At 35.7% G+C, this 17096-nt stretch overlaps 3 protein-coding genes across 4 annotated transcripts; 2 read left to right on the top strand and 1 right to left on the bottom strand.

Moving 5' to 3' along the window:
* Positions 1-152: 152 nt before the first annotated feature.
* Positions 153-6514, top strand: LOC117134584. The gene is made up of 2 exons (XM_033292991.1): positions 153-5644; positions 5732-6514. The coding sequence occupies exon 1, from the start codon at positions 3337-3339 to the stop codon at positions 5629-5631; it is 2295 nt and encodes a 764-aa protein (XP_033148882.1). The 5' UTR covers positions 153-3336; the 3' UTR covers positions 5632-5644; positions 5732-6514.
* Positions 6515-6916: 402 nt separating this feature from the next.
* On the bottom strand, positions 6917-11970 carry LOC117134583. Its single transcript, XM_033292990.1, has 6 exons — positions 10967-11970; positions 9628-10481; positions 8846-9547; positions 8312-8586; positions 8136-8217; positions 6917-8058 (listed from the first exon to the last, which is right to left on the bottom strand). The coding sequence occupies exons 2-6, from the start codon at positions 10477-10479 to the stop codon at positions 7372-7374; spliced, it is 2598 nt and encodes an 865-aa protein (XP_033148881.1). The 5' UTR covers positions 10480-10481; positions 10967-11970; the 3' UTR covers positions 6917-7371.
* Positions 11971-12244: 274 nt separating this feature from the next.
* Positions 12245-15965, top strand: LOC103872786. 2 transcript variants are annotated; one of them, XM_033273591.1, is made up of 4 exons: positions 12245-12803; positions 12872-13046; positions 13233-13329; positions 13424-15965. In XM_033273591.1, the coding sequence occupies exons 1-4, from the start codon at positions 12783-12785 to the stop codon at positions 13458-13460; spliced, it is 330 nt and encodes a 109-aa protein (XP_033129482.1). In that variant the 5' UTR covers positions 12245-12782; the 3' UTR covers positions 13461-15965. The 2 variants fall into 2 exon arrangements, 1 of the variants encoding a protein (XP_033129482.1); XR_004448594.1 differs by having other exon boundaries at positions 12245-13329; positions 13424-13548; positions 13627-15965.
* The last annotated feature ends 1131 nt before the right edge of the window (positions 15966-17096 follow it).

Below are 17096 nucleotides of genomic sequence, written 5' to 3'. Positions count from 1 at the left end.
TCCGGTCCGGCACCACGCCGGTACCGGAGGTCCTCCACTCTTCCCTTAATCTCCTTTTTATTTGCCTCTCATGCTATCTGCTCAAACCTTGTTCGATATACTGGCGATTCTGGAGTTATCTCTCTTCACCTGAAACCTATGGTGGTTAAAGGAGATAAGAAGGTGATTCTGGAAAAGCGGTGAGACTATGGAGCGACGGATGCAAGGGAGGTCGGCTTTTAGGATAGGAGAAACCGCTAGATCTAATTTTCAAGTTTTCAGATCTACGGCGTTTCCTCCATGACGATGGCGCGTGGTCCAGTGGGGGTCCATCTCCGCCTTGGATCTACCTTGCTGAGCAGTGGTGAGCCAAACGGAGGTGCGGTTGAAAAACGGCGGAAGATGGTTCTGTTTCTCCGGTTCTCGGAGGTGACGTGTGGCTTGGCTCTTCTACATCGGCGTAGTCAACCGGTGAAGGGAGTCTAGCGGTAGTACACGGTGGGGCCTTACTTCCCAGCACCGGCGGCGACTCTGCGTTTATGTCCGGTGGTAGGGTTTCACGCCATTTGAAGCTAGAAGATGCTGTTCCGACCATGTCCTGCTCTCGTTAAATCTGCCTTTTCAGTACGGTTATATGCCGTTTTTCTGGCTAAGAAGTGAGGAACTGAGATCGATGATACTGAATCGAGTTAGGAGATGCGCCATTTGGTGTTGACGTACTGGTCCGAGTGCTGCATTCTAATGTTTTGGAGACCAATGCTTGGTGTTAATGTTTAATCCTGATAAGGTTTAGTTAAGCTCGGTTTCATGTTTCGTTCACTTGTATGGTCGAATTGTAGGGGTTTAAGAGACAGTTCTCTTCGGGTCGTGGAGGGGACTTGTTCTCATTGGGTAGAATTACAACAAAGTAGAAGATCGGGTAGCGTAGGATCCATCTATGTGTTCCTGGGTGGTACTAGATCACTTTGTTTGTAAGTGTGGTTAAATCCTTGTGGTTGAAATCATGTACTACTCTTTGGTTAATATAAAGTTGAAGTTGAGCCAAAAAAAAAAAAATGGTCTTCATAGCCAAGGAAATCTAACTTTTGAACTAAGCCCAGTCCAGTTAATTCGTCTCGCGGGCTACTTACTTTATCAAAATCGCATCATTACTCCTATTTTCAGTTGAATCATCGCTTTTTGTAGTTAAGAGGAATTGCTATCTTATTAGAACATATCATTTGTTGTAAAATCACAGTATCACACTTCTTTAGTTGGCAAACAAACATAATGCAAATCTCTTCGAATAGATTGTTCGTGAACGTGAATTTTAACTCGATTGTTTACACTAGAATAACTGTACGTCCCAGCATTTGTCCAGAAATAATCATCAATAAATTAAAGTTTGAAGGTCGCGAATCAAAATTTGAATTCGAAGTTTTGTTTTATAAAATAATAAATATGGATTACTAAGAACATCTCCAAAATACACTCTATAACTTCAAATATAAAATTATTTATTCTTCAAAAAGGAACTTCAAAACTTCAAGTTGAGAACTAAAACTCTATATTAGAAATTTCACTATTCAAAACTTCAAATCTAAAAGTTTCATATTTTTGTTTGAATTTTGGTCTCTACTATTACACATCATATTTATGATTCTCAAATATTTTTTGTTTATCGTTTTGATCCTTCAAATTTTTATATCTCCTAAATAATTCAATTTTTTTTTTATAAATTTAAGTTTTACACATAAAGTTAAATAAAACTTATAATAAAATCTAAAATATTTTATAACTATATTTATACAATAACAATATTCAAAAGAAACTTAACAAAAAAATATTTTAAAAAATTACATGAAAAAATAACTATTGCACAAATTTAAATATTACAACAACACTAATAGTCAGGTAAACTTGATCCGAAACCTCCAAAATCTCCAAAATATTGTCAAAAAAAGTTGTACACCAAATGACAAAAATATTACAACAACACTAACTGTACGTCCCAACATTTAATATTAATTAAATAAATTATGACAAAAATTAATTATCACAAATATAAAGATCAAAGTGTAAAATACAAATAGTTTTGAAGTTAAGTTTGAAATTTTGCTTTCGAAGAATAACACCTTTAAATTTCAAATATAGAGTTTTAAAAACTTCAAAATAGAGTGACTTTTTGAAGATACTCTAAGTGTGATAAAAAGTCCACTTTATAACACTAAATGCGTTTTTTACTGGATCAACCCATAAGATCTATCAAAAATAAAATTTAGTTTCTTTAGTTGCCAATAAATGATTGTAAACCCATCAAAAATATATAAGGAGTAAACGTTCTGATATCTAAACTATTAAAATAGGAGTATATTTAGTACTTTCCCCTTTGTTTTCCTCAATAATTACCAATCTATGCCACTCATCAAAACACTGTCGTTTTACATTATGCTATCACGTTAATCTAATAAACCAATACAATTGTAATTCACGTTTCTTGGCCCACCCATTTCACATTCTCAGACTCAATAATTACGTATGGTCACGTTTCTTGGCCCATTCCACAAAACACTAAAGCTTAACCCAATAAATCGTTCCTATAATTACTACTAAATCGTTATTATATTGGGAAAATTGCCAAAAGAGAACAAGAAATCAACATAGTTGTCCCTATGGTATAAATCCATTTTTTTCCATTTTTTCTCCTTTTTACCCTTTCCATATGTTAAAATTAATGTAATAAATAGTTATAAGAATCAAAAAAATTATTAAAAATATAAAAAACTAATAAAACACCCATTTACACAAACACATATTTTTTTAGGTTTGAAAAACATAATAAATAATGTTTTTAAATTACGTTCTACTAAAAGTAGAATTCTGTTTCTACACAAAACGGGTGAGTAGAAAATGAATTCTAGAATGAACACATCCATCTACTTGTTTTAGAACGTAAAAACTACTTTTTACTATAATTCTAAATATGGGGAATACGAATTCTACTATTTGTAATGATCGCTACTTTTATTCAGAAACATGTTTCTACTTTTATCGAGTATTCTAAGTTATCAGGAATGCAAAATCTAAAACATACACGAACGTCCACATAGTGTAGAAATTACATTCTGGAATTTTGTTATGTTCTACACAGTGTAGAAGGTGCCTTCTACGGATAAAAAAACTGAATTTTCGAAAATTAAGGAAGTTGCAGTTTTAAAAATATTCTAAAAATATTCTAACTTCCTAAAACGTGTTTTCATTGATTTGCTTCGTGAAAAATTAAAAAAAAAACGATTTTGAATGTTCTTCTTCACCAATCTATGATTTCCCCATGATTTTTCTATAGTTTGTCTTGTGATTTTCACAAAAACTTGTTCTATGATGCATATCTATACAACATGTGGTGTTTGGGAGTTTGGAGCAACCACGGGATGGGTTTTTTCGGCTGATGAGAAAGGGGCTAGGCTACTGTTATTGGAATCAAGTTCTACCTTAGAGGTTTTTAAAAGAATGGTTTTGGAAGATTTTGATATGGAAGAAGATAGCTTACCCGATTTGGAGTTGAGTTATCTACCTAATGAGTTGATCAATACATCAACTTGTCCACCTGTGATCATTGCGAATGATCGACAGCTTCAGAATTTTGTTGGTTTTGTTCAAAAGTGTGTTTCTACTCGATTGTGTGTAACGTCTAAAGCCAAAGTTGAGAATCTGAATGAACCAGACTTTGATCTTAACAAGTCGCCAGCTGATTCAAGTTCTGCTCAAGAGGAGGGAAACTCGGTTGATAGGGGGAACGAACCGGCTCCTGTGTTTGTTGAGAGGCAGTGCGAGAAAAAGAAAGAAAAGATTAGAAGAGTCGAAGTTGATGAGGATGCCTATCATGCCGATACTATGATCTCGGCCAAAGAGGACATACATAAGATGTCAAAGTTTTCTGTGCTCAATGTTGTTAAGAAGGGACAATTGTTTGAGAACAAAACTTTGCTGAAGGCGACTTTCGAGCTATGTGCAATGAAGCATAACTTTCACTACGAGGTTATCAAAACGGATAGACAACTTTGGTACGTTAGATGTGAGGATAATGCATGCAATTGGTGTGTTCGAGCAGAGTGTTTGAAGGATTCTGAATATTTCATTATCAAAAAGTATGTCGGTGAACATACATGCGCACCTTCAAACAAAACCAAACCGGGTAGGACTGCTTCGGCCAAAACTATAGGCAGTCTGATTATGCATAGGTATGAAGGGGTTAAGGAAGGGCCAAAATGCAATGATATAATACAGATTATGCTTATTGATCATGGCTGTGAGATCACGAAATCTTTAGCATGGGATGCTCGTGAATATGCGGTTAATGCTGTTAGAGGTATACCAGAGATAAGTTATGGAAAAATACCGAAATACTTGCACATGCTCAGAGAGGCTAATCCGGGAACACATTCATCGTATGAGATTGACAGCAATGGGAGATTTCGGTACCTGTTTATTGCATTTGGGCAATCGCTACGAGGATTTAACAGAGTCATAAGGAGGGTTATTGTGGTTGATGGCACTTTTCTGAAGAACAAATACAAAGGAGTTCTATTGGTTGCAACTGCTGTAGACGGAAATTCTAATTTGTATCCTCTTGCATTCGGAGTAGTCGACTCAGAGAATGAAAATTCTTGGGAATGGTTTATGAGACAACTAAATAGTGTCATTGCTGATGATCATCATTTGGCTTTCATTTCGGACAGACATGCGGCCATTGCTAAGGCGCTTGAGACTGTGTATCCAACAGCTAAACATGGTATTTGCATTCATCATTTGTTGAATAATGTGGTAACATATTACCATGGGAAAGGACTTGTTGGGTTGGTTGCAAAGGCGTCCAAGGTTTATAGAGTTGCTGAGTTTGAAAAGATATTTGCTAATGTGTGTAATATCAGTCCGGCAATTGGAAAATACCTAAGGGATGCTGAAGTCCAAAAGTGGGCAAGATGTCAATTCTCTGGATATAGATATGACATAAGGACAACAAACCCAGCCGAATCCATCAACTCTGCTTTGCGTTCGCCGAGAGAGTATCCAATCATTCCCTTGTTGGACAGTATCAGAGAAATGCTGACTCGGTGGTTTTATAACCGTAAGAAAAAGATTTCAAAGCATAATCATCCTCTTACCGAAGATGTGGAGAAAAAGATTGAAAGGAGAACCGAGAAAGGCAAAAGATTTGCAGTTTACCCTGTCAGCGATGGTCGCTTGCTTGTTAGAGGTGATAAAATCGACTGCTTAGTTGATTTGGATAGACGTACTTGCTCATGTGGGAAGTACAACCTGATGAAGATACCTTGTCGGCACGCAATTAAAGCTGGGTTTCATGTTGGAAGACAGCCACACACATTAACTGATTTATTTTACACTACAGAAGCTTGGCGAGAAGCTTATCATGAAAGCATCAATCCTATTGCTGTTCCTGAGGATGCTTGGTCCATGCCAGAAGATGTTGTCGTGGACAATGTGCTACCACCAGAGTCAAGAAAATCAGTTGGAAGGAATAGAAAACGCAGATATGAAACTGTTGAAGATAAACTTCGGTCATCGCAAACATCACAAAAGAGGCAGCCTCGCAAGTGTAGTAGATGTGGTATTAGTGGGCACAACAGAGCAACTTGTAAAATACCAATATAGTCAGTCACATATGGTAAGGGTCAGCTTATATAGCCAGTTCGTTTATATGTTTTTCAATCTCGATTTAATTGTGTTTCATGTATTGATGTTTCTGTTACAGGTTGGTATGTTCAAGTATGCAAGTTGTGGTGTTTGAAAGTGCAGTGTTGCCTTGTCTCGTATGGTTTTTTCTTCTAAAAACAATCAACTTTGTTTAACTTTGGCTACTTTGGATAATTCTCATATGGTTATTTTATCAGTTTCATTGTTATACATTGGTATTATTTTCACTTCACTTCTCTATCTCTCTGTTTGTTTAGTTATGTTCAGCTATGCTTTTGAGTTCGAGTTTAAGTTTGTTTGACAATAGCTGATGTCTGATTTTTCAACAAAAAAGGTGGATTGTAAGAACAGATCACTGAGCACAAAATATAAGAACCACTTGACTGGTAAAGTCGACACAAATATTGTAGCAACAAAACACTTATTGAAGCCAATACTAAGAACCAAATGACTGGTAAAAACGAAAAAAACACACTAACAAGAAGATACTTAAACCAGTAGACTGATTTCACTCATTCTTGGCTTCTAAATCTTCCAAAAAGCCATAGAATGCTTCCTAAGCAACCTAATTCGAGTGAATTTTTCTGCTTCCTAACTTCTTCTTCTATTCTCTGTGTGATACTACTTTTCAGATCTTCAATCTCTTCCACAATTCTCCCTTGCTCAGCCTCTACCCTTCGAATCTCATCAAGCAAGGCGTCATCAACCCACTTAAATAAATGATTTTCCTTCTTTCGCTACATAGAAACGAAAATCATATTAGGAGAAGTAAAATGGAATGAAAAAACATGCTGTTTATCCTACACAATCGAAAATCGAATCAGACAAAAAAGGAACATAACTGCTCGGTAAATGAATCGAAAAACAAATCAAGACTATGAACCTGTGCCCCTATTTCACATCTATAGAACCGTCGGTAAGGATTGTCATCAGTTCTCGAGGAGAATATCACAACCCCTTTCCCGCACCAGCACCTAGATGGCACCCCGTATGAATGTCGCCTTGAAGTATTCATGTGTGTGAGAAACTGATTCAGAGAGAAAAAGGAGATTGACAGAAAAGAAGATCTGAAAAAAATGGGAAAATTCGGGTTTGGTTGCTGAGTTGGTGTTATATATGTCGGGTTTTAGGTTTATTGTGGATCTAGTTGTGGTCGGGTTTGATTGTTGGGTTGGATCAAAAGTCTGGTTTGCAAGAAGCCAAGTTAAGTGTATTACATTTGATTCGATTTATTTACTCCTACGGGATGATCTAGTAAAACAGTTATTCTAAATGTTCTTGTGGTCTTGTTCCGGGTTTTTGTTTCGTTTAGGGTATGTTTAGGGTTTAGGTTAGGTTTGACTGTGGTCTTGTTCCGGGTTTTTGTTTCGTTTAGGGTATGTTTAGGAGTTTAGGTTAGGTTTGACTGTGGTCTTGTTCTGGGTTTTGTGTTTCGTTTAGGGTATGTTTAGGGTTTAGCTTAAGGTTCTAATTTAAAACAGTGTTAAATTCTAGCATTCTTCAGCTAAAAACTCTTAATAACAAAACCATAAGATGTACATTTGATTACAAGAGTCAATCCTAAAAATCATAATTAAACACTAGAAGTTATACAATAAACTAAGCAGTCTTGTTCCTAAAAATGATAATAAAATCTAGAAGTTATACATCAGATTAAGCAATCTTGTTCATTACATTAGAACTTGAAACCAAGCAGTCTCACAAAATCTCCTCTACAGTCGAAGAGAGACACTCCGGGGATTGATACTTTGACATCCTATCAATCAATTCCGGATCATTAGCTGCTTCCCAAAGATCCCATAGAATCCTGTGGCGAGCTTCGATAATGTTACCATCATGCAACAACGACAACTCCAATCCAAGCGCATGACACTCAATGAACTTCACTGCATAGACGCCACAGTCACATGCACTTTTATTCAGATTCCCAACGGGGACATAGGAAACAGTATATGCACCGACTGTGAAATCCTTCTGGTGTCTCATAGGCTGAACTGCCTTGACAATACGCGGAATAAGGTTTGCGAACCCATCCACCTCCTTGTACCTTTTCCTACCCGAGCAGTCGAACACTTCAATGCTTCTCGTCACGAAACTGATGCACAAGGCGATCCAATGATTCCCACTGACATGAACAGGGACATACAGGCGATCCACATCTATATTCCATATCTCATGTGTCCTGCCATGTGGTGGAAGGACTCCTTTACCGAACTGCAGTAGCAAATTATGAAGCATGTAGCTCTTTCTACCCTGAGCTTCTAAATGACCATACTCTTTTTTAATCATATTGCTGAAGACGACAGTCATGAAGGCGACACGATGAGGTCTCCATCGTTTCAAAGATGTTCTCTCCCGGAATACGTACATTGCAGCGTCAATCTCCTGCATATTTTGAAAATCTTAGCACACACAATGTATTTAAAAGACACAAATGGAAGCAAATAGTCTCTAAGGTTTACCAAGCTATTTAACCACTCAGATTTATCCATAAGACGATTAGCAATCTCAAAATCTAAAGTGGCAGGTCCAATCCGTATACGTCTGAAACCAAATACAATGATAAAATTGTAAAACATTGAAACGTTTATTTTAAATGTATTAATACATGACATATGAATGAGAATAGAGTACTTACGTAGAGGAAGTTGACCAAGTTCTAACTTTTTCCCAATCCTCTTCACGGAAAAACACCAACGCGGCATCTGGCGAGTCTTCTTTGGTTCGATCCATTTCCTCATCATTCCACTGCAGTGGAGCCATGTTAAACGGTTTCGATTTACTTGACGTCTCAGCTTTCACTTGAGACAGATCAAAACCGTCAACAAATGTAGCTTGGGACAGGTCCCGCAAGTCTTGTGTACTCAATCCAAAATCAAAATCATTAGTTTCTGTAGCAATCTTTTTCCCGTCCTATTCATTAAAATTTAAAACATTGCATATAAGAAGAAGCCATTTATTCATAACACAAACAAAGCATTACATTCATAGAGTTTAATACACAAACAGTCGAACATATTACACTTTAGAAACCTATTACACAAAGTTTCACATTCCATATTACATAATATTACACAGTCAATATGAAGTTCCATACGTCTAGCTCCAGCACCCTAACTCAAGCATCCTAGTTCCAGGTTCATCAAGTTCTACACTTTCTCTTAGGTAGTACCTTTTTTGTTGGAGTAGGTTGATCGCCTTTGCGCTTAGGTGGAGCTTCAGCGCCTTTGCTCTTAGGTGGAGCTTGAGCGCCTTTGCTCTTAGGTGGAGCTTGCTTGGCTTTGCTGTTTAGTGGAGCTTCTTCAGTTTCTTTCTTACTAGGATAGCTTCCTTCACCAGTCAAACTGATTGCGTCCTTGAGCTGTGAAACCTCAATCTCCATCTTCCCCATCCTCTCTGTAAACACTCTCTCCATATTCGCCATTTGCATACTGAGCACATCTCCCAATGAAGTGACAGATGTGCGGATAAGACCCTCAATGAAACTCTTAGTTTCAGGACCAAAAGTCAGAAACTTTTCTGCTGATCGCTTACACAGCACCTTCTTCTTTCTTGTCTCTGCTCCTTCATCAAGAAACTTTCTCTTGCCTTTTCCTGCAACCTGAACCGAAGAGGTCTCCTCGTCTGCTACAACATCCGTATGATCCACGCTCTTATCAGCTTCTGACCCTCTATCATGGCTGTCGGGTTCCTCCATTTTAGACTCTTCAGGGTCTAAAACTGGCCAGTCTGTGCTGCTCCAATCATACTTGTTCCTGATCCTCTCCAAAACAAGGTCCACTCGTTCATCTTCCATCTCACCCTCCCTTGTGTACTGAGCATCTAGAAACACATCACCATTACCAGTCACTGATATGACCGAGAAGAAGTTATCCTGCAAACAGTTAAAATATGAAAATCCAAACAAAATATATACAACAACCATATAAAAGAAAAAAATAGAGAGAATATTACCTTGTTAGTTAAGGAGTCCTCGAGCTCAATGATGTCTTCATAAGAAACTTTTGCAACTCCTTTCCAATTGCCACACCTTGGACCTTTGAAGCTGTCTGAGACTCTTCTGCCTAAAATTTCTCCAAAATCTGGAATTGCCTCCATAATCCAAATCTGGAGAGCATAGGAGAAACCCTCGAAAATGTAGCTCTCCTTCTTACCCAACTTCTTCCTAGCCTTCTCAATCGAACTCAGCAGGAAATCATACGAGTGAAGACCCCAATGGAACTTCCGAACCTTGTCAAAATCCATCACCAACTTGATGTACATATGAGGGATGGACACCTTCTCATCTCTCCCCATCACCACACCCACTATTACACACAAGTAGATCAACCTCATCCTATCAAGCCGAGTCCAGGTGTGAACTTCTTGTAGATGAACCTTTCTGATCGACTGCAAGGTGATCTTACCACCTGTGTGCAGTAGGTTACTCCAAAAACCCCCGTCGTTTTTCCATTTCACTACGTCACTGTTAGTTTCCCGTGTAATCTTGAGGCCTGTCACGGCATGGTACTCCTGAAGCGAAAACCGGAGAGGCGTCCTCGCAAAAACAAACCACTTCTCATGCAGCTTTGAGGTAATCAGCTGCCTACATATGAAGCTATCCACTAGTTTCCCAGAGAACTTGAGATCATTTTCGGCAATAGCCATGATATGTGTGAAAACTGGATCTCTCTTCACATCATCATACTCGGCACACATAGCTTTCTTCAGATCTCTGATAAGTTCCATGCGGCAACTGTTGTTGATCTTCTTAACCCGAGGTTCTGAACCCTCTGCATACAATCGTTTGGGTAGCTCAAGCTCCATATCTACAAAAGATAATAAAACACATGGTTGTTAACACCAAAAGACATCACATGAAAGCATAAACACGCAAACGTCCGAAACAAGCGTAAGAGTGAAACTGAGCCAAACACAAGATAATAATCAAAACCAAACACCATTGTCTAATCAAATTTAAATTTAGAAACACAGTAGATCGATAAATCAAATTAAAACAAGTCAATCTCCATCTCGCAAACAAATCAGCAAACTAAGACAATTACGAGTCAACTACACACAAACTTTGTTCAGCGAAATCAGTATCGTAACAGTCACGAACACAAACAATAACATTGTTCAACGAAATCAGTATCGTAACACTCACAAAGACAAACACAAACACTAACATTGTTCAATAAAATCGGTTCACATAATCAAAAAGTCAATCCACACAAGCAAACAAATATTTATCCAAGTCAAAGTCACAAAATTAATAATGAAACAAAGACTAAGACAAATCAAAGAAACAAACCGTTCGCAAATTGAGGCAGAGAGGCGGAGAGGCGGAGAGAAGCGGAGAGGTGGCGATAAGCGGAGAGGTGGCGAGAGGTGGAGAGAACCGACGAGGCGGCGAGAGGAGGAAAGACGCCGAGAGAGGCGGAGAGAAGCAGAGAGGTGGCGAGAAGCGGAGAGGCGGCGAGAGGCGGAGAGAGGTGGAGAGAGGCGGAGAGTAGCAGAGAGACGTAGAGGTGGAGAGAGAAGCTTCGGTGGGTTCCGTCGTTGATTTCACCGGAGGGAGCACAACGGAGAAGACAAAATCGCCATCTTTATCTCCGTGAAAGAGAGAGGCGGAGAGACCAACGATGTTAGGGTTAGGGAAATCAAGCTTTTCACCCCTTTTCTTCTGATTTTTTTTCTAACCCGGTAACTTTATTAAACCGAATCATCTTTATTTTTTTATAAAAAACCAAATTAATTATGTTTAATAAGATTAATTAAAGGTTACTTTTGGTATTATGGAAAACATTATACTATAGGGACTACTTTAGGTTGGATTTATACTATAGGGACAACTATGTTGATTTCTTGTTCTCTTTTGGCAATTTTCCCTATTATATTTTCCTTCTAAATCTCGATACTATTCAACTAATGATTCCTAATTCTACTCAAACAACATTAACTGCAGCAAATCATAGCACAATATTCTTTAATTCGAAAATAAAACAACATCCAAACATTTTTTCCTATTTCTACTCTGTCAAAATAATCAAAACAGATATCTATTAATTAACACAATCAGCATATTCTTTCATTTAAACTTGCAAAACACGTATTCCTTATATTTAGTGAGTATATCTATGTTACATGGAAACAGAAACGGGTACGTGGAAGCGGAAGCGTAAGGAAGCGCATAAGCGAAATTTTTTTAAAATATTAGGAAGCGGATACGTGTTGGAAGTGTATATCCATATATAAATAAATAAATAAATATATATATATATAATTTATATGAATTTTTAAAAAAAATTAAGACTAAAAATTATATGATTTAAATTTGAAATAACACATTTATTCATTTATAATAATTTTGAAATGATTTTATATTAAAACTGTAAAAATACACATAAATAAAGTTTACAAAAAATATTATATTAATTATTTTTAATACTTCATAAATAATTGACACAATATATTTCAATATGTGCTATATCTTTAGTAAAAAATCTCAATGCATAAAGATAATTTATAGTATTATTTTTAATATTTGTATATTTATAACTCAATATTCATTACTATTAATTTTTTTTTATATAGATTAAAACTATGGTTTTATATTTCATTGATATACATTGCATTTTTTTTAAAACGGAAGCGTGATTCCAAAACGGAATCGTAAGCTTCCAACAAGTTCTTAAAGAGAATATTTTAGAAACGTTTTGGAAGCGAGATTCTGCAAGCTTCCACAAGGTTCCGATTCCGATTCCGGTTCCGAAGCAGGAAGCGGACGTCCGATGAAGCTTCCGTGCAACGTACGAGTATATACAATTGTTAATTATCTCTATTATTAAAAAGGAATGTGCATATTCTGTTTTGCGTAACAATCAAAACTACCAAAAGATTGTGATTTATCCTATTAAACCTATCATTCACATTGCCAACTATATATATCTCCTCTGTCCTACGTGAAAAACATATCACCGCAATCCACCAAGAAAGTAAACATATCTAAGCTTACAACTTTTTCCCCTCTCACCAAACTAAGACCTTTCAAAGACAACTGGCGAGTTCGAGTGAAGCGTTTGCATTCATGGAAGCAAACGACAACCTATGGAGGGGATACCTTCGAGATGATTTTTGCTGATGAATGGGTAACGTTTTGGTGACATTTTGTTCCAATCTTTACACTTCATTCTAAGCTGAACTTTTTTTTTATTAGGGTAACAAGATCCAGGCTACTTGCAAACGAACTCTCATGTACCGAGTTCAACGTGATTTGCTGAAAGGGGAATGGGGAGTTATTGAAAAATGTCACCAACATCCAGCTGGTGGTCAATATCGAGCTACAGATCATCCTTACAAGATGACGATAGCAGAGGACGCCATCCTATCCGGTTCGAATTTTAGTGATGATAGAATGTTTCTGAATCTTGCCAGTTATGAACAAATTGAAAATGGAACTCTAAAGGCACCTTTCCTCATAGGAAATCTCTAATTTGATTGTATATATATATTTTGTACTGTTTTGGTTAATTTACGATATAAGAAACATAAACTATGTTTTATGCATTTTCTGGCAGATGTAATAGGGAGAGTCCATGAACTTGGTGATGTTCAAACCGTCCAGGTGTCAGGAGAAAACAGAAAAAGAGTTCTATTTCGCTTGGTTGACGCCGAGTTTGTTATTCGAAACCTCTGTTTTTACATTGTATTCTATAGTTATATTCTCATTTATTTGTCTACTAATTACATGTAATTTATTAATGGTCAGAGGAAACAATATTGCATGTTGTCTTTGGGGAACTTAGGCTGAGCAACTAGAACCTTTTACTGAGAACACCAAAGATCAAACAATTGTTTGTTTGATAAGATTTGCTAAAATCAGCTACTTTAGAGGTATGAATATTGCTTCTTAAAACACTGGTTGGTTAATGTATTTTTCATTGCCCTAATTAAATTTTAATGTGCGTGTAGGAGAGTTACAAATCACCAATGCTTTTGATGCGTCCCTCATGTACCTCAATCCAGTGATTCCTGAAATTGCAGATTTAACACAAAGGTTTCATATTATTTTAATATTTAATATTTTAGATTTTAGATGCGTGTATTGTTGATGAAAGTCTTAAGCGTTATTTGATTATTATCTTAATGGATTGTAGGCTGTCAGATGATCATCAATCTCTTGCTGTGGTATACAAACAGAAAGGAAAGGAGTCTAAAAGAATTGTGTATAACTAGGATGATGCTGAGATCAAATCTATTTCAGAAGTTAACGAGGCCAATCAGGTACTCACTTATAAGTTTACTTACTATTTTGTAACCGTAAATTACATGTTTGTATTTTATAAAAAAATATAGGTGGAGATTTGCAAAGTCATATGTACTATTGAAGCAATAGATACAGATTGGACATGGTTTTACTTCGGCTGCAACCGTCACAACAAACGTGTCACTAAGCTTCCTAATGTTGATTATGGTAGGATGACAAAAATTGATAAACCATTGTTTCGTTGTGAAGGTTGTCAAAATAGTATCACTAACGTGTCGCCCAAGTAAGTGATTTTTAACTGTTTTACGAGTTGAATCATATTATAGCTTTATCATCTTATGTTTGTGACAATATTATTTTGGGTTTTCTCATTAGATTCAAACTACATTTGATTGTCAAAGACTACACCTCAACCTGTAAGCTAATGTTGCTGGGCTCTATTGCTAAGTCCATCATTGGAGTTCCTGCTGTTGACCTATGGGATGGCTCCTATGAGGAGGTATTATCTTAAAAATAATTCTGTTTTAATCACTTACTTAACACATTGATCCCTTATTGTTTTATTTGTAATTATTGGTAGATTGAAGATCCAGAGATACTACCATCAGCTATAAAAAAATTCACGATCTATTTTTTTCTGAGGAAATCAAAAGTCTCTGTTTTCACTTGGAAACGTAAACAAAAAAAATCTGTTTGTTCCCGGAAAAAAGTGTAACAGAACCCTAATGGACATTTAATAAATCATGATTTTTTAAGCCCAAATCATTATTGTTATTAACAGCCCTCATTTCATCACGATATTGGGCTTCCCAAATTATACCCTTTTTTTTTCATTTGGTTCTTTCTGATTTGTTTTTTTTGGTTTACAAAATAATCATCACAACTTTTGCATTTAGAAAATGAATTTAAAACTAACAATGATTCTTAAATTCTGTAAAAAAACATTTAATTAAGTAGATTAATATAGATTTTGTTACCGTAAAATTTGTAAATCTTTTGCATAATAAAATTTAGTATATGAAAACATTTCAATATAACTTATAGAGTATGAAGAACAAATGATATACTAAGCCTATTATAAACACAAAATAATATGATCACCATATAAACTGAAAAACATATAAACAATACATATTATAATATGGAACTCATATTATGTTTAAACATGTGAAATTATCTAACACTTGAATGATCCGTAAACAAAACATTCAGAAAAATATATCACCCGCGCGGGCGCGCGGGTCAAAAGCTAGTCTACTTTATTAAAACAGAAGTACACATATAGATTAGGGAGAATTGGAAAAATGGGACACTTTGAACTTTTATCTGTCATAATAAGACTTTTCATATTTTTACTAATTTTGGACATGTTTTACCCTTCTTTAATAGGAAAAATAGTAAATTGAATTTTAAAAATGTAAAAAAATATGAAAACTGTTGGAAACATAAGTATGACAATATATATGTTTAAACTTTTTTTTTAAAAAAATTGGAATCATATCTTATTTTATCTTCTAGGTACAGTTAGAAAACTCATTCTGGTAATCTACCTAGTTTATATGTCCGATTCTAAGTTTTAAACATAGATATATCAAGGTTATATACCGTAAACTAACATTTCTTGTATATTCTAGCACAAGTAGAATCTATTACGTTATAATCAAGACATATGTCTTCGGTCTGCCTACAGTTTGATAACGATATATAGCCACAATTCAATGATATAGGTTGGTTATACTACGTGACATAACTTGTTCTGCCTTTTACCTTATATGATGCCTACAGGAAGAATACATCTCTCACCTCCTATACGGTGTTCTGGTTAGATAGTGTACATATTCTATGCAAATCGTGAAAATATGGAAATTTCCATATTCGGTTTAAGAAGTTTCCTAAATTTCCTAAATCTTTGATATGTATACTAGTTTATATACTATCAAATATAATAAAAATCTTAAAATTAATCATTGATTAATCCTTGATTAATCCATGATTAATTTCTGGGTTATTGTATATATTGAATTTTCATATAACATGGTCAAAAGTACACATCTGTAAGTTTAAGACGAAATCATAAGGATATTTTTGTAAATTTGGAAGATTGGGGCAAACATTAAAACAACAGAAAATTCAGTGACCAATGCTGAAAATAAGAATAATGGCTGGTCTAGATTGCACAATTGAAAGTTTTGGAATTAAATCTAGGAGCAATATGCACAAACATAAAACTATGGGACAAATCCGTGATTAGGCAAAAACTTTAAGGACCTGTCTTGCAAAATTACCCAAACCGGCCATTGTTGCTCTTCGACAAGCTTTTCTTCGATCCGCGACGGTAAGAGCTGATGATTCCGACGTAACGGAGACAGTGGAGTGAGGTAGAGAACACAACGAGATTGGAGCCTTCGGATACGAAACGGAGGAGTGACATCACGAGTTGATGCCGTGTAGGAAGCTTGGTCGCAGCGAAGGAACAAAGCATGACCACGAATTCGACGAGACAAATTGGACGAGACGAAGTCGACACAGAGCAAAGCACAGTGGTGAGGAGCTAAAGAAGACGATTAGAGGTTGGGATCGTGGATTTCATTTTTTTTCCCTTCAGTTTTTACTTTTTTTTTTCTTTTTAATAAAACGTAAATCAATTATTAAATATTAATATTAATTAAATTTATTGAAGGGTATAATGGTATTAAAAAACTATAAATCTTAGTTAACTAAATAATCTTCTACAAGTTCTATTGAGACAAATCTAAGTTGAAAGTGTCTCTTTTTTCCAATTTTCCCTATAGATTATCCCTTAGAGTTGCATATTATTTACAATCAAATGCCATTGAAAATTTAATTAGTTTAATATTAATAAATGCTGTCTTTTACACGAATACTCATATTTCCTATAATAACTCAAACAACCGAGATTGAAGTGAACAAAATATTATATGGAAATGTTGTTCTTTTCCACGTATACAAAAATTTCCTTTGCCACCATATCAGTTCTCCTGCAATATCAAATAAGCCCAAATCATTATAAAGATCGGTTTCAATAAGGTGATATCGTAATTGAAAACAATGTAAACTTTATGAATAATTCACAACATTCTTAAAGATTTGCTCATAGCAACTATCGAATTTGCATAATGTCTTACATCTATTTTACTTTATTTCATCACCACTG

This window comes from Brassica rapa, chromosome A06 (assembly GCF_000309985.2).
Source record: "Brassica rapa cultivar Chiifu-401-42 chromosome A06, CAAS_Brap_v3.01, whole genome shotgun sequence".
NCBI classification, from domain to species: domain Eukaryota; kingdom Viridiplantae; phylum Streptophyta; class Magnoliopsida; order Brassicales; family Brassicaceae; genus Brassica; species Brassica rapa.
This window is presented reverse-complemented; position numbering and strand designations above follow the sequence as displayed.